Source organism: Typopeltis vanoorti, chromosome 19, assembly GCF_054136105.1.
Source record: "Typopeltis vanoorti isolate ZY-2024b chromosome 19, IOZ_Tvanoo_1.0, whole genome shotgun sequence".
NCBI lineage: Eukaryota > Metazoa > Arthropoda > Arachnida > Uropygi > Thelyphonidae > Typopeltis > Typopeltis vanoorti.
Window position 1 is genome coordinate 47,584,512 of NC_143567.1, and position 26,338 is coordinate 47,610,849.

The 26,338-nt window shown below is 35.1% G+C and overlaps 1 protein-coding gene across 2 annotated transcripts in view; it reads right to left on the reverse strand.

Annotated features, from left to right (window-relative positions):
- LOC150096071 (uncharacterized) overlaps positions 1-26,338 on the reverse strand; it is a 229,974-nt gene that overhangs the window by 123,094 nt on the left and 80,542 nt on the right. For both annotated transcript variants that reach the window (XM_090409310.1, XM_090409309.1), the window contains exons 9-10: positions 14,643-14,762; positions 3,321-3,437 (exon numbers count right to left, since the gene is read on the reverse strand). In XM_090409310.1, the coding sequence (XP_090265436.1) occupies positions 3,321-3,437; positions 14,643-14,762 (237 nt within the window). The remainder of the gene's footprint in view (positions 1-3,320; positions 3,438-14,642; positions 14,763-26,338) is intronic.

Here is a 26,338-nt window from a genome sequence, read left to right on the forward strand (position 1 = left end):
GGTGCAGATAACCTAGTCAATTTCAATGCAAATAAAACCCAGTACTGTCTCATTTCTCACAAAAAAAGAACCATTTTCTCCCAGTATTGTTTTTGACAACATCCAAATTTCCAAACAATCTGAGATTTCTCTTCTTGGAATTACCCCGACATCAAGCCTCTCCTGGCATAAACACATAACAACCATTGCATCCTCAGCTTCTAAAAAACTAGGATTTCTCTTTAGCTTAAGACATTACTTCACCCCTGAACAGCTGTTAACCTTATACAAATCACAAATCTGTCCAACCATCGAATACTGCTCCCACATATGGGGGTGGAGCCCCCAAAAGCTCCCTCAAAATGCTCGACTCAATACTGAGGAGAGCAATCAGACTTATTTGACTCATCTCTTACCAACTCACTTTCTCCACTTTTGCACAGACGATTGGTCTCTGCACTATGTGTTATCTATAAATATTTCCATGGAAAATGTTCATCCGAAATAGCATCAATAATCCCCCACTTAGTACTAAGCTCATTGGAACACGTGCAGCTGCTGCTCAACATCCCTACACAGTGCACCTTGCCCACAGAACAAGTTTCTCCTCCTCCATCCCTGCAACTACTATACTATGGAACAGTCTTTCCCTTGATGTGTTCATTAAGGAATACAATATACAGTCATTCAAATCCAATGTGAACAAGTACCTTCTCTTCCAACCCATGGTACTAATGCACTATAGGTTGATCTACCAACTTCTCATGTATGGGCTCAACATACATGAGAGGCTGGTAGATCAAAAAAAAAAAAAAAAAAAAAAAAAGGAGAGCAATTTGGCTCATAGACAATCCCTCTCTTATAGATTCACTTCGACCTCCATCTTCACAGATACAGTATTTCAGCACTGTATCTATTCTACATGTACTTCAGTGGTCATTGCTTCACTGAATTGGCAACCACAATTCCTCTACTTTCTGTTGCACCTATTAATACAACAGCAGCAGTTGCCCAGCACCTTCACTGCACAACCGCAAACACATCGAACTTGCTTCTTTCCCTCCTCTTTTATTCCATTTATCTGTCCTCTGGGGCAGCCTTCTGCAAGAATTATTCTCAAACAACTATCTCAGTCCTCATCTGTACTCCAGATACAGTATTGATGTGCTTACAGGTCCTTTGACCTTTTGTGTATGGGATCAATATAAAAAGATATCAGCAAGCCATTTATAGGCACTACAAAGCTGTCAATTGGGATGAAATGACACTGTAGCACACTACTAGTGATAACTCTCCAAAGAGAAGAGTCACTAGTAGAGTGCTACAAGGGTCTGTTTTGGACAGTTGTTTTACTTGTATATTAATTATAGGTATAGGTTTAAATGGAGATATGCAATTGTTTGCAGATGATGCAGAATTAGGGAGAATGATGAAATAAAGCAGATACAGTTTAACAAGAGGACTTCAAATGATTGAGTGGGCTAGTGAGTGGAACTATCAGTTCAATGTTGTAAAGTGTAATGTTCTAAAAATTGGTAGGCAATGATGGGATGCAAAGTATACACCTGGTGGGGAAATTTTGAAGAAGGTTAAGGAGACAAGAAATCTGGGAGCAGTGTTGGAGAAGGATCTGAAGTTCCTTCTCAGGGGGGAGTCACACTGCATAAGTTGTGAAGTCAGCACATCAGATTACAGAAATGATGTAGGGGACCTTAAGTGCAGAAATAAAAAAAAAAAGGGTATAGTTCCTTTGTATAAAAGTCTCATATGCATTACTGTGCACAAATTTCGTTGCCTGGCTTTCATAGTGATGAAGATAAATTAGAGTTCAGAGAAGAATGACTAAGGTGATAACCGGTCTTTGGAATGTGAAGTCTGAAGACAAATTGAGGGAATGAAATTTGCAAAGCCTCATGAATTGTAGGAGGAGAAGAGGAGGATACATCAGATGTGTGTAAGGGATTGTTACTAGATTAATATGAAAGAAATCTTTCACAGAATGAGATAGAGTAAAACAGGGGAGAGGGGAAGCTTTCCTGGAAATTGAACAAAGAAGATGTGAGCAAGAAAGTTGTTAGAGTGCAATGCACTGTGACTGTGTAGTGAATGCAGACATGTTAAATGAGTCAAGAGCACAGTCTGATCAGCTTTCTGAGTAATGGCGTGTACCTCTTTTGACTCCATGGGGGGGGGGTCAGGTATTAATAATATTATATTCAATTTTAATCTGCTCAGAACTAAATGGTGATCACTTCCTATTTCAAATCCTCTATATACTTTTATTCTTGGATCAGCAAAAAGATATTAATCAACAATAACATAATCAAACAAGACTACTTATTTTTTGTGCCATCTCTCCATGTGAATTTGTGCACATCTTTATGTCAGAACATGGTGGTGGTAATGATTAGTCCATGTCCTGAATAGAAATCTAGCAAGTACATCCCATTATTATTATTAGCTTTTGTTTTAGAAACAAAAGCTTTTAATAATAATGTTTTTAGAAATGTTTTGGAGAAAACAGCTTTGCTGTTTTCTCCAAAACATTTCTATATGTTTGGTAATCATTTCCTTCTCTACCATTTAGATAAAAAAAAAGGACCAACTTTTCCTTTTTCTTTGTATAAGCTCCCTTCTCTAATGCCTAATATATTCCTCCATTTCTTCCTTAGAACTTTCCATAGACACAAACAAATCTCACTGTCCAATTCTTCACTCTCATATTTGCCCACAAGATACTGCCTGCTACTCAAGAAGAAGTGTTGCATACTATAGCAACCAATCATTATTGCCTAATCATTGTTCTAATTCATGCTTTATTTATTATCTTAAACTTCAAATAAATATTACAGAATGCTCAATTTATAATTCATAAGATGTAAATTGATAAAAATGATGGGTTAGATGAAAGATAATCTCTTTCCATTTAAAGAAAGAAATTAATCATTTTTCATGAAATCATTTAAATTTAATTCTCTGTTATCAGCTAAACAAAGGATCATAATCTAATGATTATATTTGTTTACACAAAGTATATGCATCAACATACCCCCCCCCTCTCTCTCTATATATATATATTATATTTTATTATATATTATATTATATTGTGCCTAAGGAAGGTAAAGAATTAACTGTTTATATATGTAGTAATTTGGAGAAACATTATTTCTCATAATGTTTGTTACTTTTAAACTTACTTTAATAGTAATTTGGGTATACAACAATACCCAAAATTTTAGAATTGTTTGTCATAAATGGGCTTTGAAATACAAATAAATTTTTTAAAATTAAATAATATTAAAGGGAATGTAAGTAATATTGTAATCTACATAAAGGCTTACCTTATAAGCAACATGTAAATGATAAAGTCCTAACAGCAGACCACCAGGACTAATTGAAGCTAAGTTTTTTGAATGCTTATCAAAATTTTTTTGTAAAGGTATTTTCACCAGATGAGGCTGAAAAAAAGATATATATATATATATTAATGATTTCAAATTATTTGAAACAGTTTAAACACTCATAAATTATAATGAGTGTTTATTATTTATATTATTATAAACTATAATAGATCAGCTAAAGTCATATGAAGCAAAAATATAAATGCTCCTTGCAAGATATAACAAAGAGACAACCATTCAGAACAGTCTCACTAACAAAGCAATTTTTATAACTAATCACCTTCAGTTTTTAACATCTGTTATTATGGACTGATGCCTCTAGCATAGCAGTACTGTTATTAATTATTACATAGTTCAAAAAATGAAGTTCAAGTCCATCTGCACTAAGAGGAATTTTCTATGTATGATTTTCCTTCTTGATACTTTACAGCACAGAACTTTCCAAGAAGTCATAATAAAAACTCTTGCAATAAATAATACTGTGAACTAAGATGAAAAGCCAAACAGCTATTTTTTTCTGGCGAGGTAGATAAGTTAAGGGGATAAAAATCCCTTATTGTTTATCAGCCAGTAAGTGAAACTAAGATCGAAAACTACGATCTGTAACGTTTCATGCCGACGAACTGTCAGCGTATCCAAGCGTAAGTGACCACTTGGTAGTGCCACACCACGGCAACTCGTTGCAAAGGTGGAGTAAGTTCCCTCACTGTTCTTGATATTTTCTCATAATGTAAAAACACACAGCTCTTAGGAGATGTAGTACTGCTTTTACATTATGAGGAGAGGTCACTACCCAGACCGGTTTCAACCTTTTTTGAGGTCTCATCAGTGAGTAGTTAGACCTAGAATATCCGAGTTTAAGTGAAAAGAACTTACATACTTTTGCCAGAAAGGTGCGTCACTATATTATATTATAACATAGTATAACTAAGATGAAAAGCCAAACGGCTATTTTTTTCTTTGCAACGAGTTGCCGTGGTGTGGCACTACCAAGTGGTCACTTACGCTTGGATACGCTGACAGTTCATTGGCATGAAACGTTACAGATCGTAGTTTTCGATCTTAGTTTCGCTTACTGGCTGATAAACAATAAGGGATTTTTATCCCCTTAACTAATACTGTGAACTGTTTAGAATTTAATAAATGTGAAATACGAGGATGTTACAAAAACTAAGATAACCAGCATGTTAGTTGCAAATGGCAGAAAGAAGGACTTAGTTCTGCCAGTTACTGTATGAAACATGAATCAACTATGGTTCCATCACTTTCCACAGTTGTCAAAAATGTTACCATTGCACAAAAGCATCAAATCAGTGTAAAAGAAATGTATCAAGTATTTTTAACCAGTAAATAGTGTGCTGCACATTTCAGTCATTTACAAATCACTTGCCAGGCAGATATTCATATGGCAGCCCAAAAAGATTTTATATTTTTATATATATATATATATAAATATATTTTATATATATTTATATATTGACTGGAAAAAGTAAAAATCTTTGGTGTTTTAAAGGTGTCAAAAGTTTGCCTGTTGACTACTGTTCTAGTGCAAATGCTTTGGTGGCTAATGCCATTTTCAACAATTGGTTAGTTAAGTGGGATCTTAAATTAAAACGAAAAATTGTCTTGTTAGTAGACAACTGCACTGCACACACAAACAATTTATCATTAAAGAACATCAAGGTAATCTTCTTGCCTTTGAATACTACATCATTATTTCAACCATGTGACCAAGGCATCATATGAGCTTTTAAAGCTTACTATCACAGGAAAGTTGTGCAAGAATTATAACTGAACTTGATTATATAAAAGACCAATCTGATGCAAGTGCAATTACAAAAAAAAAAAGATTTCCCATTATTGATGCATTGCATTGAGTAGATTTCTGTAACATTGCAATGTCACAGATGCAAGTCTCAGAGAAGACTATTGAAAACTGCTTCCAAAAAAAAAAAAAAAAAAAAAGGTGGATTTTTAAGATAAACTCTGAAACTCACATTCTGAAGAATTTGAATATCTTACAAATGAAATTTTTGATAAAACCCCAGACAGTGTATCAAAAGAAGAATTTGAAAATTGGTTTGATATTGATAACGTTGAAGTGGTGGCCACATTAACAGTGTCAGAAATATGTCAAGCTACTTCCGATGAGAACTTGAAACTAATAGATGAAAGTGAACCTAATATAAGTATAGAAGAACAAATTTTAGAAGCTCCTCCAACCAATGCCCAGATGCAAGAAGCTCTACGAATACTTTCGTGGTGTGCAACATAGAGCGACAAACTTCGAAAGGCATTATGAGTAATATTATTATGTGACATCTCCAGGGAGTCCAAACACTCATCAAGGGAAAGTGTGCCAATAGCATCGAATGACTGAAATCCTTCCAACTACTAACCATGCTCAAATTTGCTTAACTTTTGCGTTAAGCAAAAAGAAATTGGTGGGTAGTAGCAGAGGCTCTACCAATCAACCAACCTTTGCTGGCTGAACTACTATATTCAAAGACACGACAGACAACACTAGATCAGTTTTTAAAACAAATTTTATGTTTTGCTTATTAAAAATTGTTTATAACAATAAATTAAATTAAATAATGTTCATAACAATAAATTGAAATAAATGATGCAATTTTTTATATCCTTTGCTTAATGTTATCCTGCCAGCCTGGTTGGACAAGTGGTTAGCATATCCACTCTCCAGCCAAAAGGTTGCGGGTTCGAATCCAAGCGTGGGCATGGATGTCTGCGATTGTCTGTGAAAATACTAGTGGTGGTTGTCAGCAGTAGATGGTGTTGGTGTAGATGATGAACGCAGTTGCAGTTGGTGGATTGAGTGGTGGAGACGGAGAGGTGTGGAGTAGGTGCCCTCCCTCGACGAGTCTTTGGACTCCCTGGAGGTGCTATGTAACAATAATAATAAGTATTATCAGCCAGTTATTGTTATCAAAAAACGACTGTCCTAAAGTGATCACAATAAGTGGTGTCTAGTGTGTGTGTGTGTGTGTGTGTGTGTGTGTGTGTGTGTGTGTGTGTATATATATATATATATATAAATTGACCCCCCCCCACCCATACACACGAGGAAGCAAAACCTATAACACAACAGTGCTATGTATATGTTAAGGAGAAAGAATAAATCTATTAACAAGTTTCTTGAAGGGGGTGTAGGTACTGTATTCACTGGGAGAAAAGTATCAGGAAGGCTGTTCCAAAGAACAGAAATAGACAAAAGGAAGATGAGAAGTTGGTCTTCAATAAAAATCATATGATATAAGAAAAGTGTGATGCAAGAAATCATTAACTCTCAGATGCAAAGTTATAACCATTTGTGTGTGTGTGTGTGTGTGTAGATGTGGCATGGCATTATGTACCATGTCAAGCCATCACACAGCAATACATGGTGCTTGCAACCAACAGCCAGCAATAACTTATATAGCGTACTTCAGTATATTCAGCATTACATTGTCACCACAATAAATGTCACGAGAAAGAACATTTTGTGTAATAAATAGTTTTCCTTATGAAAAGGAAAGATCAGAATGAAAGAAAAGTTAACTAGTCCCAACAGTAATTACATATGCAAACCAATATTATTATTATTTATATGGGCACTCCATGGAATCAAAAGACTTATCATGGGAGATCCACTCAATCCATTAAAACAATATCTATCATGCATCTCCTTAAACATATGCACTGTTGGGATGCTCACAACCACCTCTGGCAATTCATTCCACACACTCACCAAAGAAAGCACCTAGTCTGCACATCCTTACTAACCACACTCAGACAGCATCCAGGTCCAACCCTTATTTTCCCCCTACTCCCCATGTATTAAAAAATTTCTTCTGTGTCAATCTTATAGTATCCCTTTAGTAACTTAAGTTTCTATCATATTCCCTCTCCTCTGCCTATCAGCTAAACTCTGCAAATCCCCCACCACCACCACCCTCAATATCCTCATAGGAAACATTCCACAGATCTGTCACCAGCTTGGTCACTCGTCTCTCAATAGCCTTATAAAGAGGGATAATAACCTCCCTATCTTTACTTATCAATGTTTTCTTCAACATCCAAGTAATCCTCTGAGTTAACTCTTGCAATATGTCGGGGGGGGGGGGGGCTGAAAGGTTCTCCCCATGTTTCATCAAATTGTAATAATTCTTTCTCTTTCTTTTAGATTATACAAAAAAGACATGTCAGAGGTTTTGAAGGTGTGGGCCTTCAAGTTTTTCGGGCTGCAAGAAAAGTTTGCAACTGAGATTCACCAAGCATTGTGTGAGACTTTAGGGAACTGTGCCCCAATATCTCCAACAGTTGTCAGATGGTGGGCAAGTTTAAAACTGGCATCCTGAGACAACATATACCCCCAGGTCAGGAAGATCTACCACAGCAATCACACCTGAAAGCATCAATGCAGTGCATGCCATGATGTTAAATAATGTTGAATCCTTGATATGATAGATGAATACTAGCCAAAAACATTGCAAAGACTCTGGGGATATCCGTGGAACAAGTTAAGGTTATTATCCGCCAACATCTGGATATGCAGAAGCTCTCAGCAAAGTGGGTCCCCAAATGTTTGAATGCTGACCAAAAGAGAGAACACGTGCTGTCATCTCAAGGGATTTTGGGTCATTTTGAGAAATCAGGTGTAAATTTTTTGGCTCATATTGTCACTGATGAAACAAGGCATCATCACTATGACCCAGACACCAAACAACAATCAAATCAATGGAGTGGAGACAAAGATTTTGGGATATAGATAGCGTAATCCTTACCAAGTACCTCAAAAAAGGTGAAACTGTTACAGCAGCAGTTCATTCAACAGCTCCGAAGGAGATACTAAAGGAAAAACACCGTGGGATACTGAGCAGAGGAGTGTTGCTTTTGCAGGACAATGCACCTGCTCACACTGCTCATGAAACCCAACAGATAGTACACAACTTGTCTTTAAATGTCTGCCTCATCCACTCTATTTGCCAGACCTAGTGCTATCTATTTCCTATTCCCAAATATAAAGAAACACTTGAAAAGAACAAAATTTACCACAGATTAAGTCATTTCTGCAGCTGTGGACTGGTTTGTGCAACAATGGAAAGACTTTTTTCTCAGAGGATTCAAATGATGCAGCAGAGTTGTCACAATTGTAACAAGTATATCACTTTGTGCAGAATATGTAGAATAATGTGTAAGTTACATGGTTCTACCTCAATTCCTTCATGGTTATTATCACAACTTTTCGTGATATGACATGTGTAATCATTTCATCATGAAGTGCATTACTTAACATTTTACAACAGTGAATTGACAAATATTGTCCTTTACCCTCACTGCCAATTTATTTAAATCATTTTGTAAGATAAACTCTACATCACCTTTATCCAATATTGTCCCCCATAGTTTTGCATCATGGGCAAACAACTGAATATCCCCCTTCAAATCTTCAGCTATATCATTAATGTACAAATTAAAGAGTAGTGGTCCTGGTACAGAGCCCTAGGACACTCCATTAGTTGCCCTCATTCACCTTGATTCCACTCCATCATATACCACCCACTGATGTCTGTCTATCAGCCATTCCCCTTATCCATACCACCAGTCTCATGTCCATTCCATTTGCACCAACTTATGTAATAGTTTTCCATGCGATATTCTGTCAAATGCCTTTACAAAGGTGTAGCCATTTCCTTTATCCAATTCTACTGTCATCTTATTATAAAAGTGAATAAATTACTGATGCAGGACCTACCTTTTACAAAGCCATGCTGTCCCCTATAAAGTAACATATTCCTACCTACCCATTCCTGAATTTTACTTTTAATCAACTTTTCCAATAATACTTTAACCACTACTCCAGAGATACTAATTGGTCTGTAATTTGCTACTTCTGTCTTGGAGCTACCTTTATGTAATAAAACTATCTTTTCCTCTTTCCACTTCTTTCGGTTTAATCAGAGGCAGTGCCTCTGATTAAACAACTTCATCAGAGGCACTGCCAGTTCACTTGCACATTATCACAGCACACGAGAAGACATACTGTCCAGGCCCACTGCAGTATTCACATTGATATTTTTCTATTTACCGAGTATCTCCAATTCATCTACCTCAATGCTCACATAAGTTTCTGTCACCTCAGTAATTGCAAAGTCACCACCTAGATAATATATACCCTTGGCAAAGTGATCACTTAATAACTGAACTATTTCTTCTGCTCCTGTGACTTTCCTATCATCACTACTGAATAAAGTTATTTTTCCATAACTTTCTCTTACTTGCTACGTAGGAAAAAAACTTTTTTGGATTTACTTTGACCTGCTCAGCTAATTTTCTTTAGAAATCTGATTTAGCCTTCCTTACCATACCACTTACCCTTTTTGCTTGTGCTTTATACTACTCACGGGCATGCTGATCACGTAATTGTTTATATTCATTCCACAATTCTTTTTTTTTGTAACTCTTGCTTTATATTGCTGGTCATCCTCTTAATTCCTACTCTGTTTATCTTTCCAACCCTGGGTATGCAACTCTGATACTGCCTCGCTCAAACAATCCTTGACCACTTCCCATGCATTAATGACATTCATTTCATTCTTATGCCACGGCACTGCCCCAAGTTGCCTCCTAAGTTTGTCGTAACTCCCAGCTTTGTAGTTCCGCATAAACTTTTTCTTGACTGAAATTTCCATATGTTGAGCAACCTCCAAGGATAAGACTGTTATAACCTTTTTATTCTTTTTTTCAAACTTTACTTTTATTTTGTCTCACTCACCCTCATTCACACCCATTAATTAAATTATTTATTTATTGACTGCAGCATTTAGTTAATGAGTGCAAGTTCGTGAGATTTAAACTGAAACAAAATAAACCTTATATCCCCTTTCACCTAACCAATATTCTTGTGTCAGTTGTGGCTTAATCTTATAAATTAACATTAATTTAAATCTTTACCTTTTGTTGGTTAGATGCTTTTAAGTTCGTGAAAATTTTTGGGATTAGTGCATTGACGTTCAGCATTACTGTGCTGTTATACAAATTAATGAAGCTCATTAAATTTTCGCATTTAGTTAAACTATAAACTTATGTACAAGGAATGACTACTCAGAGAATTCTATGTAATCAATCAATCATGAGCTTAGTTTAAAAGATCCTAACAATTCTTTCTTATATCCTATTCATAGTCTAGGATAATTTACAAATTATTCCTACTAGTAAACACTTTGATGTAACATATGTGAGCTCATTTAACATTATTGTAGCTTCACTTTAACATAACAATCCTTCGACTTTAATATTAGGCACTTATTTTAAGGTATTATCACAAGCAACATGAAATAAATACTACTAAACAAAAAACAAGAACATATTACTTGAAATGTCCAGCTGCAACTTTACATTCTTCTAGGTATTTATGATGAACCATTGATCATAGAATGCACTTTTGCTACAGTCCCTTTTTCTATCCGAGTCATAACGTTCTTCAACTTCTGGACAGTTTTCTGTTTTGTCCTTCCTGCTGATTTCTTTCTCTTGATCTTCAATTTTCTCTCTCTTTGGAATTCTCTTCTCTGCCAACGAGAACGACCTTAGCCGATGCCTTTTCAACCAATGAGTATCTCACTTGCTGGCAAACACTTCTCTTAGTCATCTTTCCTCCTCATCAACTTCTATGTGAGACACTCCAGTGACCTGCAGTAAAACCTTGGTAGATCCTTTGCATCTTGTGTGCATGCTCATCTTGTGAGATTCACAGCACGGAATCACATTACACATGTGATCTGCTGACATCACAGCTCATACGTCACCAATTTGAATAACACATAGTTTGCAACATAATTACAACATACATATAGAAAGATGTATTTTAACAAACAATGATAATTCCTTTTCTTCAAAAAAAACAAGCATGATACAAAAACATTCATGTGAGATTTTACAACTGCATGGTCACTTTCCCCAATCCAACATACTCAAACCTGAAACATCACATGCTGTTTCAGGTAATTATCCTTAATAACTGTATAAATTCCATTTCCATTTTGCCATGTGCTCTCTCTTCCTTCCAATCTATATCACCCTTTTTTTTTTTAAACCCTTTCTTAACTAAAAATTCTACATGCTGAGCCACCTTCCAGGACAAGATTGCATGGTCACTTTCCTCGATTGGAGATAGAGTTCCTAGATTTTCTGATGCTAGATTACCAGATCTAACACTCTCAAACTGTTTCTCCTCATCATGTGCTGTTTCAGGTAATTTCTTCTTCTTTTCAGCCATTTTCTGTCCACTGCTGGGCAAAGGCCTCCTCCAGTTCCTTCCACCTTTCTCTGTTCTTGGCAATGGTTGACCAATTTTTCTCAACAAAATTTGACAATTCATCACTCCACCATCATTAAGGACGTCCTCTGCCTCGTTTCCTTTCTCTTGGAATCCAGTTTGTTAGTATGGTGGTCCATCGCTCATCTTCTCTTCTGGATAGATGGCTGGCCCATTTCCATTTTTGTTGCTTGTGGTGAAGAACGATGTCAGTGATATGAGTCTTGCTTCTTATCCAGGTGTTTCACTTCTTATCTTTTAATGTGATGCCTAGAAATTTTTCATTTTTCTTTGAGTTGTTGCTAGTTTATCTGCCAGTGATTTTGTTAGAGACCAAGTCTCACAACCATATGTAATGACTGGAAATATATACTGGTTAAATATCTTCCTCTTCAAACAGAGTGGAACACCATTGTTTTGAAAAATGCTTTTCAATTTTCTGAATGCACTCCAGGAAAGTTGAACTCTTCTATTTATTTCCTTTTGGAGTCCAGAATTTAGATCAATGAGCTGACCTAAGTATGTACATGAAGAGACTCTTTCCAAGAAATTGTTTTCTATTATTATGTTTTTTGGTGTTACAAAATTATTAAACATGATTTTAGTTTTTTTCTCTGTTTATTTTTAGACCGACTTTTCTGCTTCTTTCATGATATAGGTCTTCTGGAGTGTTTGCAAAAATTATGATATTCAGGTAATTATCCCTTAGTAACTATAAATTCCATTTCCATTTTGCCATATACCTCTTCCTCCTTTCAATCTATATCCCCATAGTTGAAGTCTCCCACAATAATTGCTTTGGCCTGCACTCATTGTGCTAATCTGTTGATGTATCCCTGCCCACCAGGTCTACAGCAGCAACCAACAATATATATATTTTGTCCTATTGGCCTCTATCTCACACCAGACAGCCTCAAATGAACCATTTCCATAAGATCTACAATCTTCTTTAACTTCTATTTTTGTTGGTTGCAGTTCTTCAGCTATCATTAATAACCTCTCCTTCTGCCCTATTTCTTTTATCTTCTCTGAAAATAAAAAATCCATTACATTCTAACTACATCATTCTCTGACAACCAGATTTTGCTGATGCCAATTTTGGCCAAGTTCGGCTGATCAATGCTAAAAACTCCTCTCCTTTATTTCTGAAACTTGGACCATTCGTGTACATGCATTTCATCATCATCTTGGGCCTACAGTTACCCTTACATGATGTCATTACTTGCCCATTCGGATTCGAAAACTGCACCCAGCTCTTCATAATCATTCCTGCACTCATACTTATGTATCCCAAGGATTGCTAGACAGTGCTTGATTGTCTCCCCCCCAATATCTCTAGTCTCCCTAGTTTTGAACTTCCAAACTCTCACTGAACAATGCTTTCTCCAAGCACCTAACTCCTAAACCATTTAAGTGTAGTCTGTCAGGCATATACAGCTCCTTATGTCTATCAAATTCAATCCACACATCTATAATCTGCACAATCTTCTCATTGACAATCATGGCCCTTCTCAATTCTATCTTGTCATACCAAGGCAGCAGACTCACAATCGTTACTTTCTTACTCTTCATTCTTGCTTCTTCTAGCAACTCTTTCATATCTTCTCTCCTTTCAAATCATTTGTGCCTGCCAAAACAAACACACGTAACCACAGTAATTAAATTATTTTTAATAATAAATATTTCATCCTAAGTATCTTAGGACATCATCAGTACAGTTATTTTAAATGATACTAGGAATAACTGTACTGATGATGTCCTAAGATACTTAGGACAAAATATGTACTTATTAAAAGTAATTTAATTACTGTGGTTACATGTGTATGTTTAGTTATGAATACTCCACAGGTTTCACTATATAATAAAACAATTAATTCGTTAACTTCTTCCTTCTGCAAACTTAAGGCTTCACTAATATACTTTATCTTCAACCTCTAAAACATGCTTTCTTCACTTTCTCATTAAGTATATCTCTTATCAAATCCCCATACAACTATCTCTTTCCTCTCAGTTCCTCACACTTTTCCCATTTACTCTTCTATCATTTTCCATCCTTCTGTACCACACACCAATTTAAGTGCAGTCTATCAGGCATATACAGCTCCTTATGTCTATCAAATTCAATCCAAACATCTATAATCTGCACACCATTTCTCCTGCACAATCTTGGCCCTTCTCAATTCTATCTTGAGAAGGGCCATGATTATCCTGTGGAGGAGTCTGCTAAACATGCAATTTCCTTCCTATAATGTATAATTTATATTATTATACATTCTTCAACTTCAGTAATCTGTCACACGATCTTTTTTTTTTTTTTTTTTTTTTAAATAACAGTTCTCAAACTTCTTGGGAAGGCAAAAGGTTGAACAACTAAGAAACCACTACTGTTGAGAATTATCTTTCAAGATTTTGCAAACATTTATAGAGTACGGGAACATTATGGAAACTTATTTTACATTTGATATCTTTTGAGGCTTATGAAAATAGATTTTCTGAGAACTTTTTTTGATAAGTCATTGCAGAGTAACAGACAAAAGTACATAAGATGATAGCTTTGGAAATTTATTCAAGTTGCTCTAAAAATAAAGAAGAAAGGATACCTTTTAATTACTGGGAAAGGTGCATAAAAATAATACATAGGCCTGCAGTTACAAGATGAGTGGTGTAAATATCCTCTCATGATAAGTTTCTTATAGCAGACAATTAAATTGATCAGGCACCGTTGGGAAAAAGGTAGTAATTTTTTTTTTTTTTTTTTAAAGAAAAAAGGATTGGGAAAGATACTCTTGCTAATGTATGCATCAGCACTTGAAAGCTGAGTCATCCAAATGATAGTCATTCTTAGGTCAATGAAAGTTACTCTAGGGAAGGTGGAAAGAAACTAACATAGTATGCTATTTATACAAGATATGTTACTATTTATCTTTATTTTAAATCATTCTTACCTGATGATGATGCAAATATGAACAATTATTTCTGACTAATTTTTGAATATCTATGAATTGTTGGCTTTCTAAATGGAAAAGAAACTCTTCTATTCTTCTTTCTGAGGTTTCATCTGTGACCTACAATGAATGTTATTAAAACAATTAGGAAACTTACATTTTTTTTCTAAAAATAATTTATTATTATTATATGACACCTCCAGGGAGTCCAAAGACTAATCGAGGGAGGGCACCTACTCTACAACTCCGTCTACTTTACAGCTCATTCTTACTACAACTACACCAATGCCATCTACGGCCCGGCACCACTAGTAATTAAACACATAATTTATTATGTTACTAAAAGCCAAAGCAATACTTTGTATATTTAGAAAATTAGACACAGATGAGGAAAGGTGATTACAATTTTTTTAACCCCCATTAAACTGATGGCCAATATATGTCCTATGATCCATAAATGATAGATAGGTTGGCCTATTAGTTATCAATCTTACTTGTTTACTGCTAGGAAAATTTTTGTGTTCAGTCCTAATAATTTCCTTGAAAGGATTGTTAGTAAGAGGAAAAAACTATTTTGCATAGATTCACTAAAACTCATATATACCAGATTATATGCAGATGATTCTTGAGTTTTGTCTTCAGCTATGTTATCATCTTGAATTTCTGTAAACAAGGCAAATCTTATTTATGTGAAAGTGTGATTTCAAGCATGATATTTTTTTAATCCCATCAAATAACTAACTTGAAACTTTTTGAAGTCAAAATAAGCAGCCATCCAATAAGAAGGATCAAATTGAGTAACATTCATCCTACTAATATGAAAATAAATTAAAAATTAAAAATTAATTTCTATACTTTATCTGAAGATAAAGTGCAGATGTAACTGTGTTTACTGAAATAGGCACTCAATTTCATTTTCTCTTTGATTAAAGAAAATTAATGAATTTTTGGTAATTCAAGAACCAAAGTCAATAATAATTAAAACTCCTTGCAAACCAGATAAAATTACTGTGGACTGAATATGGAGTGCAGGCCAGATGGTTTTTATATACACCAATTCCACACATGAAAGGCACAAAGCCTACATCACAACAATGCTGTGTGAGCAAAAGGTTAAAGGAAAGAAGGAGCCTGTTCAAATGTTTTGTGAACAGCTGAAGGTTGTAGTCATTGGAGAAAAAAAATGAAGGAGGCTATTTTGAAAAACAGATGTAAATAGAAGAGAAGAGGAGGAGAAGTTGGTAAGTCTAAAGCTAGAACATTAAACATATGTTGACTAGAAGCTGGTTATGTTCTTTGTCTTGGGAAAAAAAGAGTGGAAATATGATGGAAAATTTGGCAGAACACTGAAAATACTGCAGAAGAGGTATAAGTCAGACTAACATCTATGGGAAAGTGACTGGAGTTAATAAGAAAGACAGAGGTCTCACTTAATAAGAATGTCCTCATCTGGATAACATCAAGCATTCTTAGAGAAGTTTTAGGAGCACCATCCCAAATATGTGACATTCTTAGTTTGGCATATTTGTGATTTATACAGTGGTCATCTCATCTCATCTTCCTCTTTTACCTTGAGATGTCGAGGGTTAGTTAATCATCAGACCTCAAACTGTTCACAGGATAAGGTCGTCAAGCCCTACGCATCTTATACAGTGGTATAGGTGAAAAAATAGTGTCTTGAAGAGAAAGGTACATCTAGTTATTTGCAGGCAGAAGAAAATATTGCTGAGTTGTGCTTGTTAAGAAAGGATGGAGATAAATCATGAAAATAGAAATCTGGGTATTGTCAAGAATAAGGGGGACGTCAGGTCTTTCTTGTGAAAAGTAAGACAGGACTATGTTTTGACAGCAGTGAGGTTCACAAAGTTATCCTTGTCCCACTGAAGAGATTAGAAATCAGCAAAGGGATCAGAGTTTAAGATATTGGTCATGGATGATCCCGAAGTTCACCCATTACATATTTACCCTCCATTTATTAAAATGTATATGCAATGATAACCATTTCTTCAGTAATGTGGTAGATATCAACTTCCTTTCGGGTAAGAATTAAGAAAAGACCTCTATCTTTCAACATAATCAACTTAATAAAATATGCTGAACTAGGTAAGTGGTTATTTTTTTGTTGTTAATTTACATCATACTGTTATTATCAGCATTCAGCCATTAATGAAGACCCTAACTGTTCACAACTGAACTTCAGGATCATCACATGAGCAACATTGAAAAAATGTTTATGTATCAAAACAACCTGCAATGAATGCTGTTGGTAACATAACATAGTCTTCATCAAATTTCTGATATGTATCATCAAGGTGTATGCAAAATACTATGATAGTATACTACACAAAAAGTTTAAATTATTACTAACTTCCTATCAACAATCTTCCTCCAAATTATCTTCTTACCCGATGCAACTCCAATAATATCAAGATCTTATATTAATATAAATCCTAGATCTTGGTCTTTCTCTATTTCTGCTATCCTGGAATCAAACATCTGTTTGCTAACTTTTCCATGCTCATTCTGTTAACGTGACTATGCTATCTGAGAAAAGCTCAACACACATTCCTGAGTGCTAACAGTATCAAGTTACTTCATAATATCTTCACTTTTAATATGATTCTACCACTCATGGCATCTGTTCACCCTCGATTTTTCTCCCAATTTTCACATCTGTGCTCTTGTCTTTCATCAACTTTTTATTTCTAACCAAGCTCTCAGATCTAAAAGTTAAAATTAATTTAAACACAGTCTTGTATACAATTACTTTAGGGGTTTGACTAATTTCTCTCTTATTCCACTGTCATCAGCAATTTCCTGATCTCTACTCTCAAGGAGTATTCAGGGTACTATGACAGCATTACATGATTAAGTTTATATTATAATTATTAATCTCCTATCAACAATTTTCCTCCAAATTACTTATTACTTATCAGCATTCCAATACTGTTGTATCTAACATTTTGTTCTTCTAAGACACTTCTGACAATCCACCCAGACCTTGGTCTTTTTCATTCAATTTCATTCCATCTTGGCATCAAATATATGTTTTGCTCACCTTTCTTCTTTCATTCTATTTAAATGACCATACCATCTCAGACTAGCCCTGATTACACATTCTTGAATGAATGTAATCCTTTTTTAATATGATTCTGCCACTGATTCCATTTGTTCATTGATGCCTGCACCCCCTCCCCACCACCACCAATCTTTTGCAGAACTCTCATATCTATGGTGTTGAATGTTTAATTAAATGTTTTATTTCAGTGTTGAAATGAATTTATTTCAAAATTGGTTTCAACATTGTCTTGTATACTGTTAGTGTATGACTAATTTCTCTTATTCCATATAAGTTTATTTAACTGGATCACTACCTTACCAACGTTGTTGATTCTACTGTTTATTATTCATATTTTATTTGCCATCTTCACCAAAAATTGTGCCCAAATAACTGAAATGTTTTAGTTGTGTTCCAATGGTTCTTTATTTGAGATGCCACTGATGTTTTCAGGGCTCTTGCCTATTTCCATACCCATCTTTTCATTGATGGTTTTCATGTAAAATTTGTTAAAGTAGATATTCAATTTAAGGAATCCTGAAAACTTGCACCGGATATATTTAAAAGTATAACATCATTGGCACAAAAGTAAAGATCTGAGATTAAAATATCAGACATGATGCTATGTTCTTTCATAATATGATCCACAATGATGAATACGAGTGGAGATAGTGTGCACATTTGTCTTAAACATGATTTTACCAAACCATTTTGTTTAATATACTTCCTTCAATTCTAACTGCTAACTTACCACTTTAAATATAGACTATATATTGATCTGCATAATGTCCTGTTATAACTGTAGCATTTTGAAGAGTTTTTCTGTTTGTCATGTGCCCTTTCAAGACCTACAAAATTTAAATACAGATCCTTGTTATATTCTTACTATTTCTGAACTATTTGTTCTCAAGTAAAAATGGTCCTGACCATCACTATCTGGATATTCTTTCAGTGACTAAAAAGTTCAAATAGGAGGAAGGGAGCACATAAATATGCACGGTATAGTTTTGTAGACAGCTTTGGGTATTGAGACCAAATGTTTTAAGATAAATAATAATGACTTTAATAAAATATAACTCGACAAGAAACAATTAATTACACATATTAGATGTTATTAGAACTTCACAATTTATACATATAAATAAATAACCAGAATAAAAATGTTAAATTAATTATTGTATATGTGTTGGAAGAATGCTAGTTGCTGCTGTCATGTTCTGTAGCACTGCACATAATTCATCCATCCAAGGTAATTAGATTTAATAAAAGTTAATAATAGTTAGAGTTAATAAAAGTTCACCAACTTGGTGTAAGATTAAGCCTTGATTTTTGTTACACTGTGTGGGGATCCACAGTATTTCAGAGGCTTCCTTTAACTTTCTTGTAAAACAATTGTGATCAATATAAGGAATTTTTGTTTGTTCCAACATGTATACAGTAATCAATTTAACCTTTTTATTCTGGTTATTTATTTATATATGTGAATTGTGAAGTTCTGATAGTATCTAATATGTATAATTAATTGTTTATAGTCTCTTTTCTGTACAACTTTTGCTAATACTACTGACAATGTAAGTCTGATGACTTATAAAATATAACCCTACAAATTTCATTAAATTCATTATGTATCTTAAAATATGTGGTCTCAATACAAAAACTTACACATTCATAGTATATATATATATATAGCAAGCAAACTCCCATGCCACTTATTATCAAATACTAAAACTTCAGCTCATAAAAATAATATTTTGGTTGCTTTAGCTTAACAATAAATATGAATCTTGTATTCTGTTGCTTTTTAAATTTATAAAGCAATCATCATCTTGAGAAAAGTCTTCACAGGCTAAAATATTTCTCACATACATTCATAATTAACAAAAAAAAAATAATAATTTTTTTTTTTGGGGGGGGGGGGATGATATTTCTTAGCATTAGTGCAAATGTAAAATATAATGGCCAATTAGAAATAAAAACAAGTGGTAAATATTAAGCTTCTTTTAAAGCATCATGTGCTTTTTTTTCTTTTTTTTTTTGGACTCCCACTTTTAGATAGGAGATGAATTTCATTGCTCAGTGTAAGACCAACACCCCCTTTATTGAAGGTCTGAAATGGCTTGAAAAGTTCCATGTTTGGTCTCTTGAGCAGGGTTTCTGGACTGTATAAGAAAATGAATAAAAAAATCTCAAAAAAATATAAAATTGATAAAAATTATTAAAAAAATCCTTAGCCCACCCACAGCACAAAACGTAATATAGTGTTAAGATACTTAAATATCTTAACATGATTTTGTTTACAGAAAATATTGTTAGCTTAGGAAATTAAAAATGAAATAAGATGTATAAAAATATTGTTATGTTGATAAAATTATGTTCAAATGATATTTTACTGTAAAAAAAAAAAATAGCAGCCGTGCTTGTATTTTCGTTAATAAGTGCTGTTAGGCTTAATGGCCAGCAAGGCTAATTAAGCCTAACTGCGCTTTATGGTTTAAGTCATCAGTGGAAACAGCCTATCATTTAGCAGCAAGATATATATCTAGTTTAGTCATAAATACCATTATAATTTGAACAGTGCATAAACCTCTAATCTATCTGTAAATCATTTACAGCATACAAACCACATGTATAACATGTACACACCAGCAATCAATGTTTGAAATGTCCCCTTTTGCCCTCACCCGCACCTGAAGTCTGTGAGGCTACATAGCGATGGTGATATGCACAACATCCAACAAACGCTGCCGCTGCTCACTCCAAATACACCTTCAGGATGGCAATGCTGGGGTGTTTGTTTCTTGCAGGCTACTCTCAAGCTCTGACTACAATTTGAAGTCCAACAGATTCAGATCAGGACTTCCAATCAGATGGTGATATGTTGTCAGGCACATTTGCCTCCAACCATTATTGTGTGGTCCTAGCTATGTGTGCAGAGCCTGAGTCCTGTTGGAAGGTCCACTGCCTACCTTGAAACAAGGTGTTGTTCAGGGGACATACCACAGGCTCTAGCACAGTGTCTTCAGACACTATGGTGGAGGTTTTGACCCCTTTCTAGAAGAAATGCAACTTGGATACCAATGATACATCACCCCATCATTGATGTGGGATAATGACCTTTGAATCTTAGGTAATATGGCACGTGCTGTGTACCATCCAGGATACATACCCAATTGTTTTGGCAGTTAAACGACTCTTCAATAATGAAAATCTTCTCATCTGTGAAGAGGATATCTCTGTGTCTGTTGTTTGCATACCACTGGAGAAGTGCCTTTGATTTTATAACCCTCTGCTGCATAAGTTGTGGTGTTAAGAAGTGTCTGGTAGAATGGCGATAGGCTTCAACACCAAGGTCATCAGTTAGTACACATGCCATCATTCTCTGTAAACCATTAATCGCTTGTAACATCACTTTCTAGGTTCTCACAGGATTACAGTGGAGGCATGCCTTCAAAGCTCTCATGAGCTGTTGACAGAAGACATATCTGACTGCCAATCTGTTCTTTGACAGTCAGATATGTCTTCTGTATTATTCTAATGGCTAATAGTCCAATACACAAACATCCTACTAATCCCAAGTTTCTTTTAGTATGCTGAAAATAAAAGGTGACTGCATTCCAACCTTGTGAAGTGCTATTTACAACTACATGTTCTCATAATCTCTCTGCTGCATGTTAATCTGTACATGCTAGACCTCTCTCTCTCTACTGATAAACCTGAAAATGTTGGCTGTGCACAGTGCCAATAACTGGGCTCACACAATTCTGTGTGCAGAAGTTGTAACAGTATTTATGAAAAGACCGTTTGAATACCTTTCAATGCCTTTGGATTTAAAATACCTGTAGACATTTTTGATACTGCTTGAAATGAAATAATCATCAAGTGGAAAAGAAACTTTCATCGCACTGTCAACAAATGTTATCCAGTCTGCCATCATGGAAATTTTCGCTTTGCTTTCTGTGATAGATGGCTGTCATGACATGATTCACGCAGTCGCAAGTGAGAAAATACAATGTATGATTGACTGTGATGAAAAACAAATAGCTGATGCATATGAGAGAGAGAGAGAGAAGAGAAATTTTTATATAGATAAAGAGAGAAGATGCATTAAAAAAAATGGGAACAGATAGCAAAATATAAGGGAGAGTTGGAAATAATTTCTTTTAAGAAATAAGGAACGAATGGCTGTCTTTTGTGATTTCCTTATTTGTTTAAGTTCCTATTGAAAAGTTTATATATCTTCAGTATTGTGATTTTTGGTTCTTTGAGTGAAGATTCAATAAAATGCTATTCTTGTTTCTGTGGAACTGACAGTTATAAAGGAAAAACGTGGAACATTCCATATAAGTTTTCTATTTCTGTACTGGATAGTTGAGTTTTATAGAGAACCTTTGATATTTTTGATACTTGGTTTAAGTAGTAACTGAATATACAAGAGAAGTAAGGCACATGTTGGATACACAGGTATCAGTTGTCATTTTTCCTGTGTGACCATGTGGAAAAAAAAACGTATGCTGCTGTTTGTCTTAATGAACTTAAGATTGATCTGAAACTTGTGTACTGATTTTTCAGACCAAGATCTGCCAAGCTTTAGTTTGTTAGTGTACAAGTTTTTGACTAAGGGATGTCGATTTCTGCCTGTGGAGATTTGTTGCATTTAATGTCAGAAGGCCCAATATTTTAAGGTTATGAATGTGTAGAAGGGTTATATAACTTGATAATTTTATTTGTTTAAGTTAAGGGATATTACGAACCATATCGTTTCTTAGCTGAATAAGAAACTGAAAGTTTCATGCTGAATATAGTAGAAACTATATAAAGTTCGGCAATTCCAAGCGTAAGCAAATACCTGGATACTGCAGCAACTGACCCTTAAGGTAGTGCAAGCTGAGGCAACTCATGTCAAAGGTGGAGCAAGCTCCGATCACTATTCTTGATATTTACCCATAATGTGAACTTAGCTCCTAGGAGCTGTATTACTGTTCTACATTATGAGAGAAGGTCACTACCCAGACCAGTTTCAACCTTTATTGAGGTCTCATCAGTGAGTAGGTAGACCTAGTTAATACCAAGTTTGTAGCGAACAGAACTTACAACCCTTCTATGAGTATTGCCAAGAGGTTTGAAGCCTTTGGCTCTTCATATATCTAATAATTGATAATTTTATTTTATATTGTGTTTATATATATATATATATATATATATATATATATATATACTTCGTTGATAAAATATATAAAAAGAAAGCAGTTTTTATGTATGTGGTACAGTGAAACACCAAATATATATAGGCCTGAGAAAAGAGTCTATAAAAAATTTAAGGGAAATTTATGTAAAACTCTAGGATGAAAATATATATGTAAAAATATAAATCTCTCTCTCTCTCTCTCTCCCTTCCCATACATACATACACAAACCTAGAGAAAATTAACAAAGGCACAGTCAGCAGGATTCCTAGTAAACTAACAATAGGTTTATAATAACCTTTTGTGGGTGGGAACCACATAAAAAGCATGATGGGTAAGCTAAGAATTTCTTTTTTTTATTATTACATATCTAGAAAGTCTAAGCCTACACATGGTACCTTTTCAAGTCACTTCGGGCCTCTAATACAGATAGTAGTCTCAACACCAGGTGATGAAATTTATCTTCCATCCAAAGACAAACATCCATCCACACCCATAGTGAGATTCAAATCCACAGCCTGCAGATTAAAGAGAAACTACATTAACCACTGAGCCAAATGCGATCTACTCTGGCTCAAGATTTCCTTACCTCATTTATTTATCTTTACTACCTTTACTAACTCTGACAATCATGCTGCCCTTTTTGACTATCACTAAAAATTGATTTCTTACAAAACTGATTACCCAAATTGTGAGACTGTCCTACTTGGGGACTTTAAAATGTCCATAACACAAACTGGCTCCCCTACTCCAACTTCATTGATCAAGCTAGAAGGGAAGCTCAATCTTTGGTCATGAACTAACTCAAATAGTCAACCAACCTGAATACCAGACAATCCTCATCATTCTATCAACATTCTTCACCTTTTCTTAACTAGCTCTCCCTCCAAATATACTGTAGATATCTGCTCTTCGCTTGGCAATTCTGACCACAAACTTATTCAAGTCTCCTTCTCTACAGTTCATTGTCCTCCCAGCCATCTTAGCCTCGTACCTTATGGTACTAGAATTGTGCCAACTAGGATGACCTCCAGAATTTTTATGCTGCTTTTCCATGGTTAGGTTACTGATTTCATTCTCCCAATCTAAAAACCTGCACTGAAGTAATCACTGAAATAGTTCTCAATGCAATGAGAACTTTCATTCCCCACTCCACTGCAAATCCCCAACAACCTGTAGCCAAAGCCACCCTGGTTCTCAAAAAATGTGCTTTTGCAGTCCATGATAAAAATGCACTTTATGTTCAAGGGCTTAAATTAAAAACTAGCTTCTCATTCAGCTTGCATGACAGCCCCCAAAATATGCATAAAAAGTTATTGATGATTCCAAAGCAGACTTTATAAGAATGAATTGCAATAAATTTACCTCCTGCTCAACTGACAGTCAAGCCTTCTGGTCCCTGCTAAAGCTGTAACTTCTGCCCTTCCTCGTTGCCACCTCATACATCCTGATGGCACCATGGTAACCTCATCCAAGGTTAAACTCCTGCCTGGACAACCAAAGCAAATCACTTCCTGTACTACCACAAACTGTCCACTGCATGCCTCCTCTGAACTTTCACTGAAAGGACATCAGAAAATCCTTCATTAACCCTGATACTAATAAATCTCCTGATGGTATTCCTCCAATTGTGCTCCAGCATTGATGCCCATCCATAAACTATCATATTCTATTGGTATCCATCCAACAGCATGGAAGAAGTCTACATCCAGCCAGTACTCAAAAAGGAAGACAAAAGTCAGCCATCTAACTATTGATCCATTGCTCTTACCTCAGTACTTTCAAAAGTGATGGAGTAGGTTATCAACAACCAGCTTCTTAATTATCTGGAGACTCAAAAGTTAATTAGTGATCACCAATATGGATTCTGCCATTCTTGTTCTACAGTCGACCACCTAGCTAATCTCACTCACCTTTGGAGACAGGCAATGGAAAGATTTGGATAAACTCATTATTGTGAACAAGCTGTCATCTTATGGCCTTCCTCCTGTGCTCTGTGACTGGACTGCCAACTTCATCACTGGTTGTTCATTGTTGGTCATGGTGGATGGCTTCCTTGCATCAGATTTCCCCATCAATGCTGAAGTGGCCCAGGGTTCTGTGCTCCCACCCAAATTTACATCAATGACCCCTTTCTCTGACTTCAAATCCTATCACAGCTTTGCTGACAACAGTTTGATAAACTCTATAGTATTTTAATGTTAGATACCTCAAGATCTTACATAACCAGTGACTTAATCCTCAGTTCTTAATGCCATAAAAACTGAAGCCTCCCTTATTACCAAGAAAAATCTTACCTCATCTCCTCTAACTTTTGATAATGTTCTAGTTTTCTTTCAAGATCAGCTTTCTCCACCTGGATTGACTGTCACATCCAGTTTATCCTGACACAAACATTACTTACATAGATTCCTTAGCCTCTATAAAGTTTTTTTTTTTTTTTCATTCTAAACATTACTTCTCTTCCTCTCAACTCCTAACAATTTATAAGTCTCAGATCCAACCAACCTTGGAGTACTGTTCCCACATTCGCAGTGGAACACCCAAGACCTCCCTAAGAATTCTTGATGATATTCAGAAGACAGCAATCCACTTAATATATGAACCTTTCCTCACAGACTCCCTTCAGTTATTTTATCATAGGTACTCTGCTTCAGTACTGTCCTTTTTCTATAGGTACTTTCATGGGCATTGCTCCTCTGAATTGGCTGATACCATTCTTCTACTTTCTTCTAACCTGAAAGAACTAGAGCAGCCACTGGCCAACACTCATATGCAATCCAGCTCTGAACATACGAACTAACTTCTCATCAGCTTCCTTCATTCATCCACCTCTATTCTTTGGAACAATCATCCTCGTACTGTTTTTCCTGCTAAGTACAACCTCCCACTCTTTACATATCAACAGGCTACATATTTCCACTTAATGAGAATAATTTCTCATTTTTCTTCACTTTCCCACACACGGCACTGTAGTGTTATACGTCTTGTAAGTTCTCATGTGTGTGGGCATCATACAAAAACAGGCAGGAAATGTACAATTTAATTCACTGTTTAGGATTTAGATTCTAACCCCCCCCCCCCTTTTTTTTTTTTTAAATCCTAGTGTAAATGTGGAAGTAACAGAATGGCATACTAGGAATATCAGTTAATCTAATGAAGTAAAAAATAGTTTATGTAAGCCTGAATCCTTTTATTAAATTAATTATGCACCTAAACACTAAGTAGAAAACACCAATCTCTCTCTCTCTCTTTATAAAGCTTCAAGTGATTCAATGCAGATAAGTTGAAAACCAAACTAAAATAACTTACTGTAAGGAATAAGTTTTCAAATTTTCTGCAATCCACCATTGTTATGAATTTATAGATCTTAATGCTCTTGCCAAGTATTTATGATAAATTTCATTAGTAGTAAAAAAAATACATTAAAATAATAATAAAACCGTGGTTGCGAC